The 19,092-nt window shown below is 34.4% G+C and overlaps 9 protein-coding genes across 9 annotated transcripts; 3 read left to right on the forward strand and 6 right to left on the reverse strand.

The window, feature by feature from the left end:
• Positions 1 to 837: 837 nt before the first annotated feature.
• On the forward strand, positions 838 to 2,200 carry WICANDRAFT_100435 (uncharacterized protein; the record flags this gene model as incomplete). Its single annotated transcript, XM_019180297.1, has 2 exons — positions 838 to 868; positions 969 to 2,200. 2 exons carry the CDS (start codon positions 838 to 840, stop codon positions 2,189 to 2,191), a joined length of 1,254 nt encoding a protein of 417 aa, XP_019039427.1. The 3' UTR covers positions 2,192 to 2,200.
• Positions 2,201 to 2,720: 520 nt separating this feature from the next.
• WICANDRAFT_54012 (GLTP domain-containing protein) lies at positions 2,721 to 3,372 on the reverse strand (the record flags this gene model as incomplete). The annotated part of the gene is made up of 2 exons (XM_019182728.1): positions 2,721 to 3,202; positions 3,258 to 3,372. 2 exons carry the CDS (start codon positions 3,370 to 3,372, stop codon positions 2,721 to 2,723), a joined length of 597 nt encoding a protein of 198 aa, XP_019039428.1.
• A 196-nt stretch (positions 3,373 to 3,568) lies between these two features.
• Positions 3,569 to 6,401, reverse strand: RPG1 (translation initiation factor eIF3 core subunit a; the record flags this gene model as incomplete). Its single annotated transcript, XM_019185654.1, has 3 exons — positions 3,569 to 3,654; positions 3,688 to 6,247; positions 6,363 to 6,401. The coding sequence occupies 3 exons, from the start codon at positions 6,399 to 6,401 to the stop codon at positions 3,569 to 3,571; spliced, it is 2,685 nt and encodes an 894-aa protein (XP_019039429.1).
• Positions 6,402 to 6,867: 466 nt separating this feature from the next.
• On the forward strand, positions 6,868 to 7,503 carry WICANDRAFT_30141 (DUF4112 domain-containing protein; the record flags this gene model as incomplete). The annotated part of the gene is made up of 2 exons (XM_019181691.1): positions 6,868 to 6,891; positions 6,946 to 7,503. Coding segments are annotated over 2 exons (582 nt in total), but the record flags the coding sequence as incomplete, so codon positions are not given.
• Positions 7,504 to 9,633: 2,130 nt separating this feature from the next.
• On the reverse strand, positions 9,634 to 10,353 carry WICANDRAFT_29868 (uncharacterized protein; the record flags this gene model as incomplete). Its single annotated transcript, XM_019181662.1, has 1 exon — positions 9,634 to 10,353. A coding segment is annotated over one exon (720 nt), but the record flags the coding sequence as incomplete, so codon positions are not given.
• Positions 10,354 to 10,805: 452 nt separating this feature from the next.
• Positions 10,806 to 13,100, reverse strand: SEC18 (AAA family ATPase SEC18; the record flags this gene model as incomplete). The annotated part of the gene is made up of 1 exon (XM_019181759.1): positions 10,806 to 13,100. The coding sequence occupies one exon, from the start codon at positions 13,098 to 13,100 to the stop codon at positions 10,806 to 10,808; it is 2,295 nt and encodes a 764-aa protein (XP_019039432.1).
• Positions 13,101 to 13,404: 304 nt separating this feature from the next.
• Positions 13,405 to 14,059, reverse strand: EMC10 (Emc10p; the record flags this gene model as incomplete). Its single annotated transcript, XM_019184793.1, has 3 exons — positions 13,405 to 13,500; positions 13,552 to 13,755; positions 13,805 to 14,059. 3 exons carry the CDS (start codon positions 14,057 to 14,059, stop codon positions 13,405 to 13,407), a joined length of 555 nt encoding a protein of 184 aa, XP_019039433.1.
• A 182-nt stretch (positions 14,060 to 14,241) lies between these two features.
• YOS9 (Yos9p) lies at positions 14,242 to 15,713 on the forward strand (the record flags this gene model as incomplete). The annotated part of the gene is made up of 2 exons (XM_019183439.1): positions 14,242 to 14,343; positions 14,406 to 15,713. The coding sequence occupies 2 exons, from the start codon at positions 14,242 to 14,244 to the stop codon at positions 15,711 to 15,713; spliced, it is 1,410 nt and encodes a 469-aa protein (XP_019039434.1).
• Positions 15,714 to 15,824: 111 nt separating this feature from the next.
• On the reverse strand, positions 15,825 to 18,614 carry WICANDRAFT_68753 (uncharacterized protein; the record flags this gene model as incomplete). The annotated part of the gene is made up of 1 exon (XM_019184137.1): positions 15,825 to 18,614. The coding sequence occupies one exon, from the start codon at positions 18,612 to 18,614 to the stop codon at positions 16,020 to 16,022; it is 2,595 nt and encodes an 864-aa protein (XP_019039435.1). The 3' UTR covers positions 15,825 to 16,019.
• Between the last annotated feature and the right edge of the window lie 478 nt (positions 18,615 to 19,092).

The raw sequence follows: 19,092 nt of genomic DNA on the forward strand, positions 1-19,092 counted from the left end.
CAAGAAGAAAAAAAATTTGTCCAACGTGAGAATTAAAAAAAAAAAAAAATCTTTGAGATTTCCCAATAAATTTCTCCCTTTTTTTCATATTTATACTTCTCTCGTTTCCCATAAACACAAGAAAGAAAGGAATTTTTCTCTATTTTGCTTTGTTGACTTTGAAAAGAATAATCGCTACTCAAACGTCCTGTTTCCATTTAAATCAAAAGTTCAATCGTTACTTTACAATTTCCCATTTGATTTACTGAAATAGTTCCACATTATTTTTTTCTTTGAATTCTTCCCAATAACAAATATTCAATTTCGTTTCTTTTCCTTCGTTTGAGAATATATTTAAAGATCACAATGCAATTCAAATCAGTCTTATTAGCTGGTGCTTTTGCTTCTTTAGCTTTAGCTGCTGATGGTGAGTATTGACTTTATTTAGTTTTGTGTTTACCTTTTTCATTTGTTTTTGTTACCGCCAGATTTGGAATTGGAATTGATTTCTCACAGATTATTGGGAATTTTATTATTTTTACTGCAGTTTTGGAATCTTTGAGCTACAGGCATTATAGTCATCTAACTTTTAGTATGCTTTTGTTATATAAAAGTTGATGTTTTGTTGATTTTCACTGATTACCTTGTTTGGCCAAAAAAATTTGGATCTCGAGTTTTTTCAAGATACAAAGGTCAAAAAAAACTACAAGGGAAAAGTAAACAGATTTACTCTGATGATGATCAACAGCCAGCCAATTCCAAATGATGGTATTATCCAATTATCATTTCCATTTCATTCAGTTATCAAAACCTGTCAATTCTATGGCATTTGATTTATTTTCATTTCCCACACTAAAAATGAGTTTTCAAAGGAGTCTATTTTTAGCGTGTCCGTTTTGAGTTCCGGCCGTTTGGTAGGGCACACATTAACATGAATAACCGGTAAACAAAACCATTATAAAGAATTTAATACTAACTTTGAACTTTAGATGTCACCACTTCAAGTGCTTCTGCTGCCTCTGCTGCTTCATCATACTCAATCGCTTCTGGTTGTTCTTTGTCATCAGCCACTGCTTCATCCCAATCAGATTTAGACAAATATTCTAGCTGTGAAGCTTTAAGAGGTGATTTAACCATTACTGGTGATTTAAGCAGTGCTTCATTAGACCATGTTAAAGCTATTTACGGTTCTTTGATCATCAACAATGCCACCAGCTTGGGTTCTTTCAGTGCTGGTTCATTGACCACTGTTACTGAAAAATTATCTTTAACTTCATTAACCATCTTATCCACTTTACAATTCCCACAATTAACCACTGTTGGTTCAGTTAACTTTGTTACTTTACCAGCTTTGAATGAAATTTCTTTGAACACTGGTATTACCAAAATTAACTCTTTATACATTTCAGATACTTCATTAGAAACTTTAAGTGGTTTTGATGTTCGTTCATTAGATACTTTTAACGTTAACAACAACAAAAACTTGAACTCTATTGATTCTCAATTACAAAATGTTAAAGTTGCTTTAGAAGTTTCCTACAATGCTGATGAAGTTGAAGTTTCATTCGATGATTTGGAATGGGCTAACAATATTACTTTCCGTGATATTTCTTCAATTTCCTTATCAAAATTAGAAACTGTTAATGCTTCATTAGGTTTCATCAACACTTCATTAGATAAAATTGAAATCTCAAACTTGGGTTCAGTTGGTGGTTCTTTAACTTTTGTTTCAAATGATGAATTGGAAGAAATTGATTTATCAAACTTGACTTCTATTGGTGGTGGTTTCGATATCTCAAACAACACTCACTTGAAAGATATTGAAGGTTTCGACTCATTAGAAACTGTTGGTGGTGCCGTTGTCTTTGTTGGTAACTTTACTAATGCTTCATTACCATCATTGAAGAGAGTTTCAGGTGGTATGGAAATTGAATCATCAGATGAATTTGATTGTGATGAATTCAACAAGAAAAAATCTGCTATCCAAGGTGATGCTTATGTCTGTAAAGCTGCTTCATCATCAACCTCTGTTGCTTTATCATCAACTTCAGGTTCAGGTTCATCAACTGGTTCAGGTTCATCCTCATCCACTGGTTCAGGTTCATCAGGTTCATCATCATCAAGATCTTCAGGTGATGCTGCTGGTTTAGTTGTCTTCCAAGCTACTTCAATCTTCAGTGGTATCGCTGCTGTTGTTTTAGCTTTATTATAAGTTGACACATACACTTTTTGAACAAAAAATAATCACATAACAATCAAAAAACCAATATATCAATATTATTGTCTTCTTTCATATAATCTTTTACCTTTTTTTTCATATCTTCTGTTACATCTCTAATGTGATTCTTCAATATTGATGCTATTACTTTGTTTTGGACTCATCATCAACACTCATTCACAAGTTTATTTAATGTTTATTATCATTACCCTTTTTGATAATAATGACTAATATTTTTAATTCTTCTTTTTCCTATTTATTCAAATAAATCAAATTTCAAAGAAAAAAGGGGTTATATCTTGTGGTGAAGGTGATATGTTGTTTTCAATTGGAATTTTGGGGTCAAGCTTGAGAATCTGTATTTATAAATGTACTTTGTACGTTTTTTTTGTTTCTTTTAAATTTATCTTTTACCTTGTTTTAATCTTTTACTAGTTGACAATAAAAATGAACTGTTAATAATTACGTGTAGTTTACAAATATTTGATACTCCATTAATGACTTTTTGTATTCAAAGTTTCATCTATAAACCTTTACCATAGTTACCACTTTCGAAAAATTCAAAAATGATTTTAACAATACTTTCTAACGCTTCTAACCATTCAATCAATTGTTTCAAGACTTTTTCTTGATCTTGGCCCAATTTTTCAAAAAAATCTTTTCTATAAGGACATGCATTCATTGCTAATTTAAAGATTGGTTTAACAACAAATGAATGATATTTAACCAAAGTTTTATTATAAGCATCAGTGAAAGTTTTCTTCAATTCTTTATCTTTATTATCAACAGTTTCGCTCATGGCTTGAGCAGTGAATTGTAAACCTCTTGATAACCATAATAAACCTTGGGTAGCAGTTTTGGATTTTTTCTCAGCAATTTCATTCAATACTAAATCTTGTAAAGTGGCTGATTTATCAGGTGTTTCCAATAAACGAGTACGAACTTTTGTGACATTACCTTGTAAATCATTCTTAACAACAGTGAATGCAGTGGAACCTAATAAATCTTTAGGGGGATTCAGTTAGTACAAGAAAATGCAGGAACGTTTAACACCACATACCAAATAATTTGATCAATGATTCTGAAGCATCAAGGAATTCAGCTGTGGAGATTTTACCGTCGGTGACTGGGACGTCAACGAATGATTTTTTTTGTTCGTCAAAGAAGGTGGACATTGTGGTTATTGTATTTGAGGGTTCTAGCGTATTAAAAGTTGTTGATGTGAATTTCACTGTTTTGTTTTTTTTTCGTTGGACGTGTCGTTCATTTTTTGGCGGTATGCGCAGCAGAATCTAGACACTGCCATTTAAAACTACAATTTCAAGCATTTTAAAACACATTTATAACATTTTTGTATTATATTGAAAAGATTCAGTTTCCTCTTTGTTGACGTCTCAATCTCATCTTTTCAGCATAAGTCATTGGTTTTGGTGGACCATCAGCAGCTGGTGCTGGTGCTGGTGCTGGAGATGCAGCAGGTGTTGATTTACCTTTCAATCTAGCTTCAATCATAGCTTCAACTTCTCTTTGCTTAGCTGCTTGAGCATCCAATTCTCTGTTGGTTGATTCACGTTCTTCACGTAGTTTCTGTAAGCTGGCACGTTTCTTTTCTTCGGCTTCAGCTTTGGCATTTTCAGCCTTGATACGTTCTTCTTCTTGAGCTTGTCTTTCTAATTCAACTTTATATTCAGCCAATCTTTGTTCGTAACGTTCTTGACGGATCTTTTCAATACGTTGTCTCTTAGCAGCTTCTAATGCAGCAGCTTTTTCCTTCTTCAAAGCTTCAATTTTAGCAGCAGCTTCTGAACCAATTTCATTTCTGAAACTACTATAATCGGTAACAATCTTGGATAAACGATCACGTAACTGAATAGCTTCTTCATGTTCCTTTTTAGCAGCAGCCAATTTCTTGGCCTTGAAAGCTTCGAAATTTTTCAAATCTTCATCTTTTTGAACCAAAGCATCTTTTTCCAACAATGGTAATTCATATTGTCTATAAGCTCTTTCTGTATGGTCCAATTTTTTGAATAATGATTGTAAACGAGATTCCAAATCTTTCTTATCTTTTTCTAATTGTTCAACTTGCATAACACGTAATTTATCAGCATCAAGATCTTCTAATTGATCAGCATCCAATTGAATAATACCCTTCTTGTTGATTTCTGAAATAAGGTTTTCCTTCTCCAATTTCTTTGCAGCTTCTTGTTCACGTTGAATTTTTTCTTGAATACGACGTTCAGCTTCAGCTTTAGCACGGTCAGCAGCAGCAGCTTTTTCTTCTTCAATCTTTTGTTGTCTTAATCTAGCAGCTTCAACTTCACGTTCCTTCTTTTCCAATTCAGCTTGTTCTTTACGTTTAGCCAAAATTTCACGAGATCTTTCAATTTCTTCACGTTCTTTAGCTAAAGCTTCAGTGGCTGAAGCAATTAAACGTTCACGAATAGCATTTTGTTTTTCAGAATAAGTTGGATCAATGTATTTAACTGATGAATACAAAGTGTTTGCCAAAGTGGATAATTGTGAACGAACCAATTCAGCTGGTGAAGTTTGTAATGATGAAATTGATGGATGTAATGCATTATCAAATGGATCACTACGGAAAGTAATAACATCAGCATCATGATCAATGTAAAATGATAATTGACCATTCTTACCAGCATTCAACAAGAAACCTTCAATTTCTAATGGTGAAACTTCAAATTTACCTTGGAAAGTGGCTAATTGAATCAAGAAATCTAATTTAACAGTTTCATAAACTTGAGAAACTTGTTCAAATAAACGAGTCATGATAACTTTAGTCAATGGTTTAATGTATGGAGCATATGATTCATTTTGTTCAATTTCAGCAACAACTTCATTCAAACTTTGACGGATTGATAATGGATGGAAATCAGTTTCTAATAATTCAAATAATTTCTTAACTGAAGGAGCAACAAAATCATAAACATTCTTATTCAAGGCATATTGGATTAATGATTCTCTAGTTGGGATTTTTGGTAAGTTTAACAAAGATGATAAGAACTGATTTGATTGTTTAGCATTTTCTTCACTCAAATCAGTGTTGAAAGATTCTTGAGAAATTGATAAAGTTGACAACAAGAAAATTGATGAATAACGAGCCAATTCTTCCTCTGTAGCATTTGGTGATTGAGAGTACAGATTGAAAAACTTGTGCCAAGCAGCAGCATGGAATAACCCATTATCAGCAACCAAAAAGATTCTAGCTAAATGTTCATAATAATTAACCATCATGTTTGGTTTAATTGGACGTTTAGAAAGATTGATCAGTGAATGAATATCTTCAACTGATCTGAAGGCTTCTTGCCATAATTCTAATTTGACGGAAGCATTCAATTGATGGAAACGTAAATCCAAATAACGTTGTAAAGTTTCAGGATCTTGTAAACCAATAGCATTCAAAGCTTTAGTACCAGCTTTTTGTTGAGTGGTAGCATATTGGATATGAGCACGTAACATTTCACACAATTTTCTGAATTCAACTTTACGGTTGTAAGTTAAACAAAATTGGAAAGCTTGTAAAACAATGGCAGCATAAGTTGTTTCTAAACGAGAATTGTTTCTCAAAAGATCTAAAACTAAACGGAATGATTCCCACAAGAAACGTAACCATGGTGTAACTAATTCTCTATCAGCACGATCTCTTGTTTGTTCAGATGAAACAGCAGATAATAAAATATCTTCTGGAGATTCACCAGCTTCTAAATCATCCTCAACTGATGCTAAAGCTCTTTCATCAGCTTTAGCTTGAGCAGTTTCTAATTTCTTTCCAGCTAATTCAATCAATTTACGTGAGACTGTTTCAACAGATTGTAACCCATTTGTAGCAAGTTGAACATTTTTTTTGAATTGATGTAAACCATCTTTCAAAGTGTAACCTTTACGTAAATTAACACATAATTCAGTGAACAAAATGGCAATTGGTTCTAATGCAACTGGGGTAACTGAACGAGTTTTCTTTGAAGTAATGAATTCATGCAAAGTTTGTAAAGCAGATTCTTCTTTACCAACGGCAATCAACTCTTCTGCCCTCTAATTTCCACTGTTGTTAGTATATTTGTCTTATAAATCAAATGTTGAAGAATTAGGCCGATCCACAGGCAAATGTTGAATCAACAACCTCTCAATCCTTCAGATTTATACATACCTTAAGGACGTTGTCTGGACGAACAGCTGGTGGAGCCATCTCTGTAATATCAGTAATATAAAAGAAAGACTCTTTATGGCTTTAAACAGATCTTGATTGTTGATATCAAAGGGCGTTTCCTCAGACTTTTTCCAACAGCATTAAAAAAAATTGATGAAAAAAAAAGGCGGTCTGAAACTTTCGCAGGGGATCACCAAAAGTGTGTGTAAAACTGAGCACTAATAATATTCGCGATAGAAGTGCGCGAACCGGGTTTTGGTGTCAGTTTCATGTTGAGATGAGCAAGAAACAAGTTTCAACCAAAGAATTGAAAGATTCAAACCTCCTAGAAGTTGTGGACTATCTGTTAAGTTAATAATTGATTGATTAAAATCATTCTGGTTTGCTGAAGAATGAGTGGTCTATTATTTAAGTGGGTAGCTGGTAAGGTATGTCTTCTAATCAGATTCAAGGTTTGACAGGTACTAATGCTTTTGATTAGACTGTTGGAAAGATAGATGTTGGTAAAGAAGATCCTTTCTTCGAGGAGGTAAGTATATAACGATCATTTCTAGCTATTATTTGTGTTTTTAACAAGACTTAGATTCCAAATGAAGAGTTAAAGTTCTATCAAAGACATGGTGCCAGAAGGAAGAAAGCTTTACCATTAGGTTTGTCACATAATGATCAAAAAATATTGAAAAGTGTTAGAAGAAGAGCATATCATTTAGATCTTTCACTTTCTTGTTGTGGATTTAGGTTTGGCTGGGCTGGTATCATTGGGATTATACCTTGGATTGGTGATTTTTTCGCAGCTTATCTTGCGTTGCTATTGTTGAAGAAAGCACAACAGATTGATGGTGGATTACCGAGTTATATTCAAACTCAAATGAGTGCAAATATCGCTTTTGATTTTGGTATTGGATTGATACCAATTGTTGGTGATATCATCAATATTGCCTACAAGGCCAATTCAAGAAATTGCTTACTTCTCGAATCATACCTAACCCATAAATACAATAAGAAACACAAGCACGAGACATCAGCAGAGACAGAGGGTCGAATAAGTGATATACCAGAGTCTCAACCAGGACCAAACAATGCTAAACCTAAGATTCCTGATTATCAAAAACAACCACCTCATCCTCCTCCAAGGACCTAACATCATTAAAGTGTATTATTCCCATCCATCATTAGAAAAAATATCGGCATCATAAGTAATATAAGAAAGAGATGTAATCATTAAAATGTTTATTTATCCATGTGATGTAGAATACAAAGTCCTTTGGATAATTAAATGCTAGATTCATGCTTTCGTGTAAAATTGTGGCCTAAAATCACTTCCCATAACTTCATGACTAGATCCCGAATCACTAATTTCAAGAAATACTGTTTGATTTGTCTGTTCCTTTTTTGTCGCTTTTGATGCGAATCCATTCAATTTCAACTTTGGTCTTGCTATAGTTTCAGGCTTGACACCAGATGGTAAGCTAACCTTGTGAAGACCACCACCTCCGTATTTAGCTTTCTTAACTGGTGATGATGCCTCTTTAGAGCTTGAAGTTTCTTCTGGCCTTTTCCTCCCTTCATTTCGAGGCTTGAAAGGTTTCACTGGTGTTATATCATCATCTGATTCACTAGTGATCTCCACAATTTCAACGTCAGATGGTATTGTGGGTCTCTTATTATCCTCGCGTTCTTCATCATGATTCTTGTCAGCTTTTGTACCAATGAACTTTTGTTCACTAATCCTCTCAATTCCTGAACTTTTATCTCTAGCCTTTTGTGCTCGTCTCTGCATATTAATGAGCCCATTAACAGAAGCTCTTCTATCATTAGCAAACTTAGCAAGTTCACTAGGATTGATTTTTGGATGTGATGCCAGCATTTCTTCCTTGGTCGGTGTTGAATCTCTGCTTCTATCTTCCGGTTTGTTCTTTTCAAATCTGTTCCTCCGAATATCTTGAACTCTATGTATGCCATGGTGTGGATTGCCATTGGTACGGCCATTAGTATGTCTACCATTCATATGATGATGATGATGCTGGTGATGGTGATGATGGCGATGATGATTGTCATTGTCATTTGGTTCATTGGGCAGTTCCTTCTTCACACCTGGCATTTTGGAAATCATTGTAGCCCTGCTAATTGGGAGAACATTTCTTACTTTTAATTCTGATAGCTCTTTACGATCTTCCATATGCAATATACGATCTCTCTTCCTTACTTCACCATCATCTGCGCTCTCATTAAGCTCTTCTCTAACTCTCATCGTCTTCAAGGTGGCAACTCTCTTTATACCACCTTTACCAGCATGTGCACTGCCCAGAGGAAGAACCTCAGGAGTTTCAGAATCACCATCACTGCTTTCACTTGAGCTTTCTGAAAAGGAATCACTGTGTTGAGCTGGAGTCCTCAGATTGTTTCTGCGATGAATCACTCTTCTACCACTAGTAGTTGGTGGATAAGCTGAACCTTGAGCAGTAGCAATACCACCATGTCTAGCCTTCTTTCTTTTTGGTCTTAATTCTCTTGGAGTCAAGTGCTCAACATTTGCTAATGGTGGTCTCTCATTACCTTCGTCCAATACCAAATATCCTGAATGAGCTTTCTTTTTAGTTTCAGGCCATGCAAGTCCATAAACCAGCTGGTGACGAGCACAACGCTGACAATATTCTTGATACTGGTGTGGTGAATCTGGTAATAATTTGAAGTATATCCCACAATGACGACAATCATATATATGTATCTTATCATCAGTCTTGTAGAGCTGTGTCATTAGCAATTTATGAAGAGTTCTATTGATTTGACGTTGCCGAAGGACTTCTCTATTTAAATTTGGAATTTGAATTAACAATGAATCAACAGATTGATCCCTTGGATATAATTTAAGTATATCATTTCTTGTAACATGTTTACCAGACATCATAATCTGTTGACGAGGACGTAGCCGTCTACCACCGAACTCTTCACTATCAGGCTCCACAAATGGTTCATCAGTTGCTAAACTAATGCATGAGACAATTGAAGGTAGTTTCTTTCCATCTTTATTACTTGTTGTTTTGGCAAATTCTTGTGGGTCAATGGGCACTGGTGACACGCTGGAAAGAGCTTCACCATCAGCTGGCGTTCCTTCATTGGTGTTTTTCTCTTCAGTTTCACTATCAGTGTCAACCACAATAATTTCAATATCATCCTCTTTTTCACTTGATTCTTCACTTGAACTAATATCAATCAACTCTGCATCATCTGGAATCACATATTTGTTAGGGTCATAATAACCTTTCTGTAATCGCTCACAAGTAGCACAAAGACAATCTTTATTATCTTTACCAAAATAACTCTTTGCATATGTGACAGTTATTTCTTGACCAACCAATATATTTTTAGTTGCAAATATCTTTAACCCATTTCTTGATGATGCAAATCTAGCATTAGCATCGCAATCATGATTCACAAATCGACTTGGTCCTAACATTAAGCATGGGTTGACACGACTTGTTAAATTCATAACACTGAAGTCACTTTTATCTAGAAAATCTTCTTCCTCTGGCTTCAATTCTGCAAAAGTTCCTGTCAAATATTTCACCTCATCACCCGCATTATACTCCTTTTTCGCAACAACACTTGTCTCTAAAACCCCAGATTTCACTTCATATCTATCAGTTGTCATTAACTCAAACCCGCATTCTGGGAAATACATTTCAAAGTATTTGCGTGTATGTTTTTTGAATTCTTGTATGGTTTGTTCATCTCCTCTATACCGGCTCAAAAAAGTTCTGGTGCTAGGCTGGTTCATGAAATGATTCAAGCATTTTTCAAGATTTGGCTTTTCTGCATCTATTATGTATCTCTTCAGCAACTTTAATATTATTTGACGATCTATTTTCAGTTGAGTTTGATATCCCTTCTGAATCTTTCTAGTTTCAATCCAAAAAAATAAGTTATCAACCAAATTCCTCGTAAGGAAATCATCTGACTCAGAAAGTTGAAGCCATGTCAGCCCATTCATTCTTTAATATGATCTTGAGTTATATTTTATCCCTTATTGTTCAATAATAAATCCTTTAGATGGTCCATATCAGAGCTTTCTTATTGTTGTTGTATTTGTTGTTGTTTACCAAAAAGAGCGTGCAATCCAAATTTCTCGTCGATTCACCAAGCGAAAAAGAAGTGAAATCTCCTTGAATACAGCCTTCTTGATTTAACCCACTGGCGATGTATAAGATTGAATAATGGCAATCAACTTAATGACTTAACCTTACGATCTGGTGTGTTTCATGTACGTACTGATTTTTCATGGTGCTTTGGAGGCATCAAAAATTTCCCTTCTGGGACATTCAAAAAAATCGCGAAGAGAAAAAAAAACACGTTTGGGGCAACATTATATAACTACCATACAAAATTTAAAACATAAAACTAACGACAAATGTGTATTCTGTGGAGTAGTGGTTACTTCTATATCTATGCTGCTTGTGATTGAGCCATCAAGTCAACAATCTCATTCACAGGATCATCATCGTGTTTGGCAGTCTCAATATTGGTCAATGCCTTTTTGATACCGATGTCAAATCTTGGTGCAATGCTAGCTAATTGATTTAGCACTTCAACTCTTGAACTATCATCCAGGAAGCCAGACTCTATCATAACGTTGTTGAACTCATCTAATGTATGCAAGTTTGGAACAGCAATGTCATTATCAAAACAACTAACCAAATCCATTTGTTGCAAGACACTATAAGCACTTGTTGTGGAAATGATCAATAAACGACGATCTTTTGGAGGTTTTCTTTTCAAGTAAACTTTCAACACTTGTAAAATATTGTTTGAGAATCTTGGACCAATAGGAACCCAATCAAGAATTGTTTCAATTGAATCAACAACCAACACGTTTAATGGTGATTTATAACTATCTCTAAATGTATTATCAATATAAGCAATTTTAGCAGTCTCTGACATACCAGCCATTTCTTCTGGTGAAATTAATCTAACAAATGGGAATTTTGAAGCTAAAGCAATAGCAGCTGCTAATGCAGTTTTACCTGAACCTGGTGGACCATGCATAGCCAATGAAACAAGTCTTGTACGCTCACTTGCCTCAACTTGACGGACATAACGTTTACCAGCTTTCAATATTTCATCAATTTTTGGTGAATATTTGATGATACCACCTTCCAAACAAGTTTTCAAATCTTCTTCATTAACACCAAATGCTGGTGAAACTTCTCCTAAAGCGTCTAGGAAATCTTGTCTTGTAACTTTCATATTGGCAATATCTTTATTATTCAATTTTGTAGCACCTTTACCGATGTTCACTTTTTGATTGATAGCAAAAGAACTTGCACTTTTAACTAAACCTTCAATTTCAGCACCTGAAAAATTCTTAGTTAAAGAAGCCAATTCAAGTAAATCAACATCACTTGCAAGCATTTTATTCTCTCTCATTTTTTTGGTTTGGATTTCAAAGATTTGATGACGACCTTCTTCATCTGGAAGTTGAATCTCAACTTGAACTTCAAATCTACCTGGACGCAATAGGGCATTATCAATAAGATCACGACGATTGGTCATACCAATAACCAAGATATTGTTTAATTGATCAACACCATCCATTTTGGCTAATAATTGATTGACAACATTATCACCAACACCGGTACCATCACCTCTTGAACCTCTTTGTTTGAAAACGGAATCCAATTCATCAAAAATAATAATATGTAACGAGGAATCTTCACCTTTTGATTTATATTCAGCCTCAGCATCTTTGAACAAATTACGAATGTTTTCCTCAGAGGAACCAACATATTTACTCAAAATTTCAGGACCATTAACAATTTTTGGTTCTTTAGCATTCAACATTGTACCAATTCTTCTAGCAATCAAAGTTTTACCAGTACCTGGAGGACCAAACAATAACAAACCTTTAACATGACTGATCCCTAATTTTTCAATAACAGAAGGTGGGAAAATACGACTTGCAAAAGCTCTTCTGAAAATTTGTGTAAATTCTTTATCTAACCCACCAACACCCATATCTTCAAATTTGAAGTCAGGTCTGATGATAGCATCTGATCTTGGTCTGATTGAACTTGATTTCAAATTAACTAATCCGTCACGACCTTTAAAAAAATTAATAACAGTTTGTGGTAATAATAAACCTTTAGCTTCAATTGATGAACTTGTTGGACCGTTATTTTCCATTTCTGATAAATCAACAACTTGAATACTTTGAACACGTATTTCAAAAATATTACCTTTATAATCTAACAAGATCAATTGAGTTGGAGATAATACTTGAGATTCAAATCTCTGTATAACAGCTTTTGCTAAATCATCTTGATCAAATTGAGTTGGAACAGCTTTACTTTTATTTCTAAATGAGATCTCAACATTCAATGAACCGATATAAGGTTGTCTACCAGTCTCTGTGAGTATATTGTATTTTCTAACTTGAGCTTCTTCATTTAGTGATAATCCAGCCCATAATCTTTGAGTACCATTTAAACCGATTTGACCAGGTGCAATCTCATCTGAATGCTTTGTAGTAAAGATATAGAAATCATTAACAGCAACATGGATATTGTTTTCAAAATCTCTTGGGTTAACAGCAGCGACATTTGCTAAGGCATAAGCATTGTTTGGACAATTAGCAGCTAGTAATGGTTTAGGAGGTCCAGCTGGTTGAGGTGGTGGTTTATTATGATTGAACGGCAATTTGTTAACTAATCCACCGCCAAAGTGACCGCTATTCGTGGACATGTTTGATTGGGAACTGTTATTTGATCTTCCAAATCCGAACTTCTCCATCATCAAGTTGAAAAAGGTTGAATTTGAATTGTACAGAGGCAAAAAATCAGTGCTGTTGTTGTTGGTGATGAAGATCATGGTTCACGTCTTGACAGCGCAACATCAGTTTTGGCGCTGGTGATTATGTAACGTTGACTTCCTTAAACGGAAGTTTCCTGAATGGGTTTTTTAGTGATATTCTACTGAATTGAAGTTTAATTAGTTAGTAGTGATTGGTTATTATACAAGTTCTATTTGGTTTGACTGGGTTGCATGTTCATTGGCCTTGAGGTTCTTGTCCTGAGGAAATCATGAACATTATCAAGGCTGGGACAATATACATCCAGTATTTCTGTATGAATGATTTTGGAGGCTATTGATGTTAGTAACTGATATTTCAAATGACTAGATCTTGTATACTCACTTCTTCTTCTTCCAAGACTTCTTTCCCTTCGGCATTCTTGACAACTTTTGGTGCTTCTTTGGTAGCTGGTTGAGCACCTGGTACAGCTGGTTTAATGATTGATTTAATACCTTCGTTTTCAGCACGTCTAAATGACATGGAGATCAGTTCACCTGTTTTCGGTTTTGTGCTGATGATTAATTCATATCTCAATGGGAATTCAAGCTATAAAGTTAGTTCAATACATCAATTGTAAAAAGTTCTGACCACTTACGCGAGCATAACTATGACACTGGAAGTTACCATTAATCTCAGCACCGATACAGTAGTCACCTTCTTCAAACTCTGGAAGCTCAGGAGCATCTATGACCTGTGTGGAGCCTGAAGTCTCGTTGTATGTCAACACTCCCAAGTTGATGCTGAGCTCATGGGTCTCAAGGGAGTGGGCGTAGAGTTGGACTGGGGCCGTAGCTAGGGCCAGTGAAACAAATGAAGCGAGCAGCACAGAGATCCTTATTATATTCAGCATATTTGGAGTAGAATTTTGGTTATGGAATCGTTTTGATCGTGGTTCTGTTTTCCTTTGGAGTTTTCGTTGTGTTGATGATTATTTTCTTGAAAATATCAGAACTGCTTTTCCGAGATTTGATAGTGCTACGTAAGAGAGTTTGTGACAATATTAAAAGGAAACTTCCAATTCAAAAACCCAAAATGTTGTTGAAGTTGAATGTGATATCGACAGGACTATTGGTGCTTTCTCAGGGTAGCCAGGCCCTGTTTAGCGTTTATGACGACTATTTCTCGTCTCCAAAAGTGAGTATAAAGCATCAAACGAAACCAAGGGTACTTGATTATACTAACCACAATTGTCTCAGTATGTCATAAAGTATGATAATCAAGACTTCTACACACATCACGAGTCATCCCAGATACTTCAGGGATCCTTGAATAACAGCGAAAGCTATCATCTAGTGAAATCAAAAGATTCAGATTATTTATGTCGTATACCAGAAGTTCCCCCAGTTGAAAAACTACAGCCAACTTTAAATGATGATTATAGACCACAAAAGATTGTTGAGGCATTCCAAAAGGTTAAGCAGGCACTCACCGATAAGTGTGTGTTCCAATTCGCAGGCTATTGGAGTTATGCCTTTTGCTTTGATAGAGAACTTTCACAATTCAATGGTCAGATTCAAGATTTTGTGGATAAGAAAGTTTCAAAGTTTATATTGGGGAAATTCAATAAAGATGAAGCAGCTGATAGATATACATTGAACAAAGAAGGTGGGTTGTGGTATTTGGGGTACAATCTGGAAGGTGGTACTCTTTGTGATTTGACTGGAAGACCAAGAAGTGCGGAAATTCAATTTGTTTGTGATCCTTCACTAAATGAACCAAGTTTGAAATGGGTTAAGGAGTATAAATCATGTCAATATCAAGCTCAAGTCGCTGTTCCAGACTTGTGCGCTGATGACTTATTTGGAAGTAATAAAGAGGAAAAAGTTCATGAGATTGATTGTAAAAAAATTGTCAATACTGATATCCATGTTGTTGATAAAGAAGACTACATCAAACACTCATTTTATAATCATCCTTTGAAAATATCTCTTTCAGAATATAGACTTGAACCTTTAGGGAATGGAATTTTCTTGGGAAGACCTAAGATCCCTGGTGGATTAGATGTCATAATTTACAACTCTGATAAAGAAGATGATACATTTTTGGGTACAATCGCAAAATCATTCTTCACTGGGTTAGCAAGAAAAAAGATATATAATGGTGAAGAAGTATTGGGTTCTCAGGGAGAGTTTACTTACTACACATATGTCTATGGAAGAAGAGGTGATTATTTGAACACTCTCGAGATTGTGAAAAATTCTGATGGGAAGGCTATTTTATATGATCGTAATGATCTGAGCCATTTGGAGAAGAATGTCATGAGTGTTAGAATTCCACCACAAGATGAAAATAAGGTGGTGAGTGAAGAGAGAGTTGAGACAGAAGAAGAGAAGAAGAAAAATTCAATCAATGAGGAGCAACAACAACAACAACAACAACAACAACAACAACAGCCTTTAATGCAGGCAGAAACCACAGAATATGAAACTCAAGAAAAAGCTTCTGAAGATCATCATCAGCCTGTTAAAGAAGAGCAAAATGCAATGCAACACGATGAGTTATGATAGATCCATGATCACCAATTTTAATGAATATATTTATAATACGCACAGCTAAACAATATTGAATGTTCTACAAACTTATATGTAATGTATAAATATCGAAAGTTTGTTCCACTTCAAAATATAAATTGACAACTAAACAGTTACTTAAAACGCCATAATAAAATAAAAAATCTAAAACCTGAATATAATAAAACAAATCAAAAATGTATGAATGAACACACTTAATAAAACCCGACATTCCTGTTTGTCGATAATAGAAAATCAAAAAAAAACATATAAAAAAAGATATAATAAAACAAAAACCCCCTAGTCCAATTCACTAAATGATTTACCAACTTCAACCAAGTTATCACTGATTTCTCTTTTTAAATGCAACCCAACTTCTTTCAAATCATTGAAATTAACATTTGAAGAATCTCCAACCCAAACTCTCAAATGGCCAACTAAGTTTTCAATAACTTCACCTTCTTTACCTTCTAACCAATTTTTTGGGAATTTTTGAACCAATTTATATAAGGAAATAAAAGATAACAAAGTCAACTCATCTTTGGAGAATTTAATATATTTCAATAATTTTGAAACTTGTTCATGTTGATCAGCATGTGCAAATTTTAATATGGAAGATGAAACCAATGCATTGAATAGATCTTGTGATAATAAGTTTTGAAATTTTGGATTTATACTTGATGAAGGAGTTGATTCAACAACTTCAGGGTTTGGAGCCGGTTGTGCAATTTCAACTTCATCTTCTTCTTCTGTTTCAGAATCACCAAAAGATTCATCAGAGTCATAAACTTCATCTTCATTTTCATCTTTTAAGATAGGAGATGGAGGTTTTGAAGTTTCTTCTTCAGATGATAATTTTTCTTCCACAACTTCACCATTCAATTTCTTTGTAGCTATCACTGCTTTTGATTCTTCATTAACCAATTGTAAAACACTATCAACATATTTCTCATTCAAAATTGATTTGAATAATTTGATTCTGATATCAACGATTGATCTCTTTGGTGCTAAATTTTCAGCTAAATTCAACTTATTCCACAATTCTTTCTTCCCTTCTCTTAATTCTTCATTGTCCAATTTAGCAATTTCTTCACTATTGAAAGTTAAATTGATATATTCTAATAAAACTTCACGGAAGATTTCATTGGCTCTTAAACTGATCAATAAAGTTTTGTAGTCAAATAAAACTCTTTCATCTCTCAAAATCAAAAAGTAACCTTTATCTTCAACACCCCTTTCACAATTAGTACCAATTGGTAAGCCAATCACGATGTTTAATAGTCTTTTGAAAGCTTCCGAGTTTTGAGCTGAAATAGTTTTGAATTCTTTGAAGAAGTATCTGCAATTCGAATCTGAAACTTTTTGATTGGCAATTTCTGATAAACTTGTTGATATGATACCATTCAAATTAATAAATGTTGCAATATCAGTATAAGATAATAATAATTTAGCAACAACTAACTTCCCAAATGAAACTTCAAATGAAGGTTGATAAGTAAATAATCTCAATAACAAATGTGTCAGGCTGAAGAACGAATGCTTTTCTGATGATAATAAAGCTTGGTTAATCAACAAATCAACTTCCCCTTGTGTAGCTTCACGTTTCAATTTTGAGCCAATTTGAATGAAAACTAATTCTTTCGCCAACTCATACCATTCAACAGTTGCAATTTTAGTTTTCTTATCCTTTGGAGCTTGTGATTTTTGGAATAAAGCTGGAGAAATCAAATAAACAACAGATAATGAAACAAACAAGAATTGGATCATATGGAAAAACTTGATAAATAATGGATTGCCCATTATTGGGAAAGCTGATAATCCTCTGAAATCACCATAATCACCACCACCATTGAACAAATTCTGACCAACCATTGTAGCCATACCACCCATAAGCACTTTTCCTGGAAGACCCATCTGATACGGCTGTTGTACATTTGCTATAGGAACTTGTTGACCATTATAATTAGCCGGTTGAAATGAATCAGGAGACGGCTGTGCATTATTTTGTAAAGGAGAAGTTTGATATTGTGGGTTTGGGGGCATGTTATAAGGTTGTGGATGGAACTGTTGTTGTGGAATATGGTGCTGTTGTTGAGATTGAGCAGGTAAACTTCCCAAATAATGTTTCATTTGTTGATTTTCTCTCATCAATAAAGAATTTTTTCTTTCTAAATGTTTGATATACTCTGTAGCTTTAGTTAAAACGATAGCCTTGTTAACTTTAGCAGCTGGAGACAACCCATCTAAATCATTAATGGTTGTGTTAGCATCACCTGCGGCCATTCTCAAGGCAGGCACCGAATCTCTTAAAGCCGTGATCTTTGTATTAATGTTTGTTCTGTACTTCTTTTCAATCACATTATGAGTAGCCTTTGTTTTCTTTGGTTTTGTAACTTTGTTCGCCGTAGAGCTTGTCTTCTTTATAGTTGAAGATGATGTGAAATCTGGAGATTCGTTTTCTGACAAAGAATCACTATCCAAGGATTCCTCTCTTTTCAAAACTTGGGGCTGAAGTTTATTATTGACTGTATTGAAATCACCTTCAGCCATTGATTCTGGTGATACGAAGGTGCTTGCATAATTATTTTCTAGTTTAACCTTTGTAGTATTGTTATTGTCAACTTGTTGATCGTTATTAGATAGTTCATTTGCATCAAAATTAATCAAATCCTTTCCGAAAAAATCATCATTTAAAGTGTCAGCATCAGCACCATTGAAATTATTGTTCCAATTATCACTGTATATCACCTCCTCTGGTGACAATCCATATGATGAAGATTTTGCACTGCCGCTGAATTCACTATTATCTGATGGTGATAAAGTATTGGCGGATGAACTGGATAAAGATGCTAATAGCGCATCTGTATCATCAAATGAGTAGAAAACATCAGTCATTTTTGCTTTAACGATTTCTGGATATTGAAATTTAAAAGTGTTTTTGAACCTTTGGAAGTAAATGAATATAAATGGGTTTAATTATGCTTGATTTATGATAGGAGCCACCCCTTGAACACGACTTTCTGAATAGTAAAAATTTAGCTTGAAATAATAGAAAAATGAGAATAAGACTAGCGGTAAGCAATTTTGGTAAACAGCCTGGTCAATTTATTAAGGAATATTGAAGGAATATGAAGTGGGATTGAAGGTTTTGTTGATGTTAAAGAAAGAGTTTAAAGCAAAAGCTCTTTGGAAGAGTTTAAAGAACTTTTTTTTTCGTTTTTTGCCAACATCCGCCCAACTTGTGTTTTTAGCTTCAAAAATCTATCTTTTCTTTTGGGGCCAAGTTATGCGCAACTTGTGTCACGCAAACAGCCAAAACAGGAATTTTATACGGTTAGCGCCACCAAAATCTCCTCTTTTAGGAGTTAGCTGC

This window comes from Wickerhamomyces anomalus (genome assembly GCF_001661255.1).
Source record: "Wickerhamomyces anomalus NRRL Y-366-8 unplaced genomic scaffold WICANscaffold_3, whole genome shotgun sequence".
Classification (NCBI taxonomy): Eukaryota; Fungi; Ascomycota; class Saccharomycetes; order Phaffomycetales; family Wickerhamomycetaceae; genus Hansenula; species Hansenula anomala.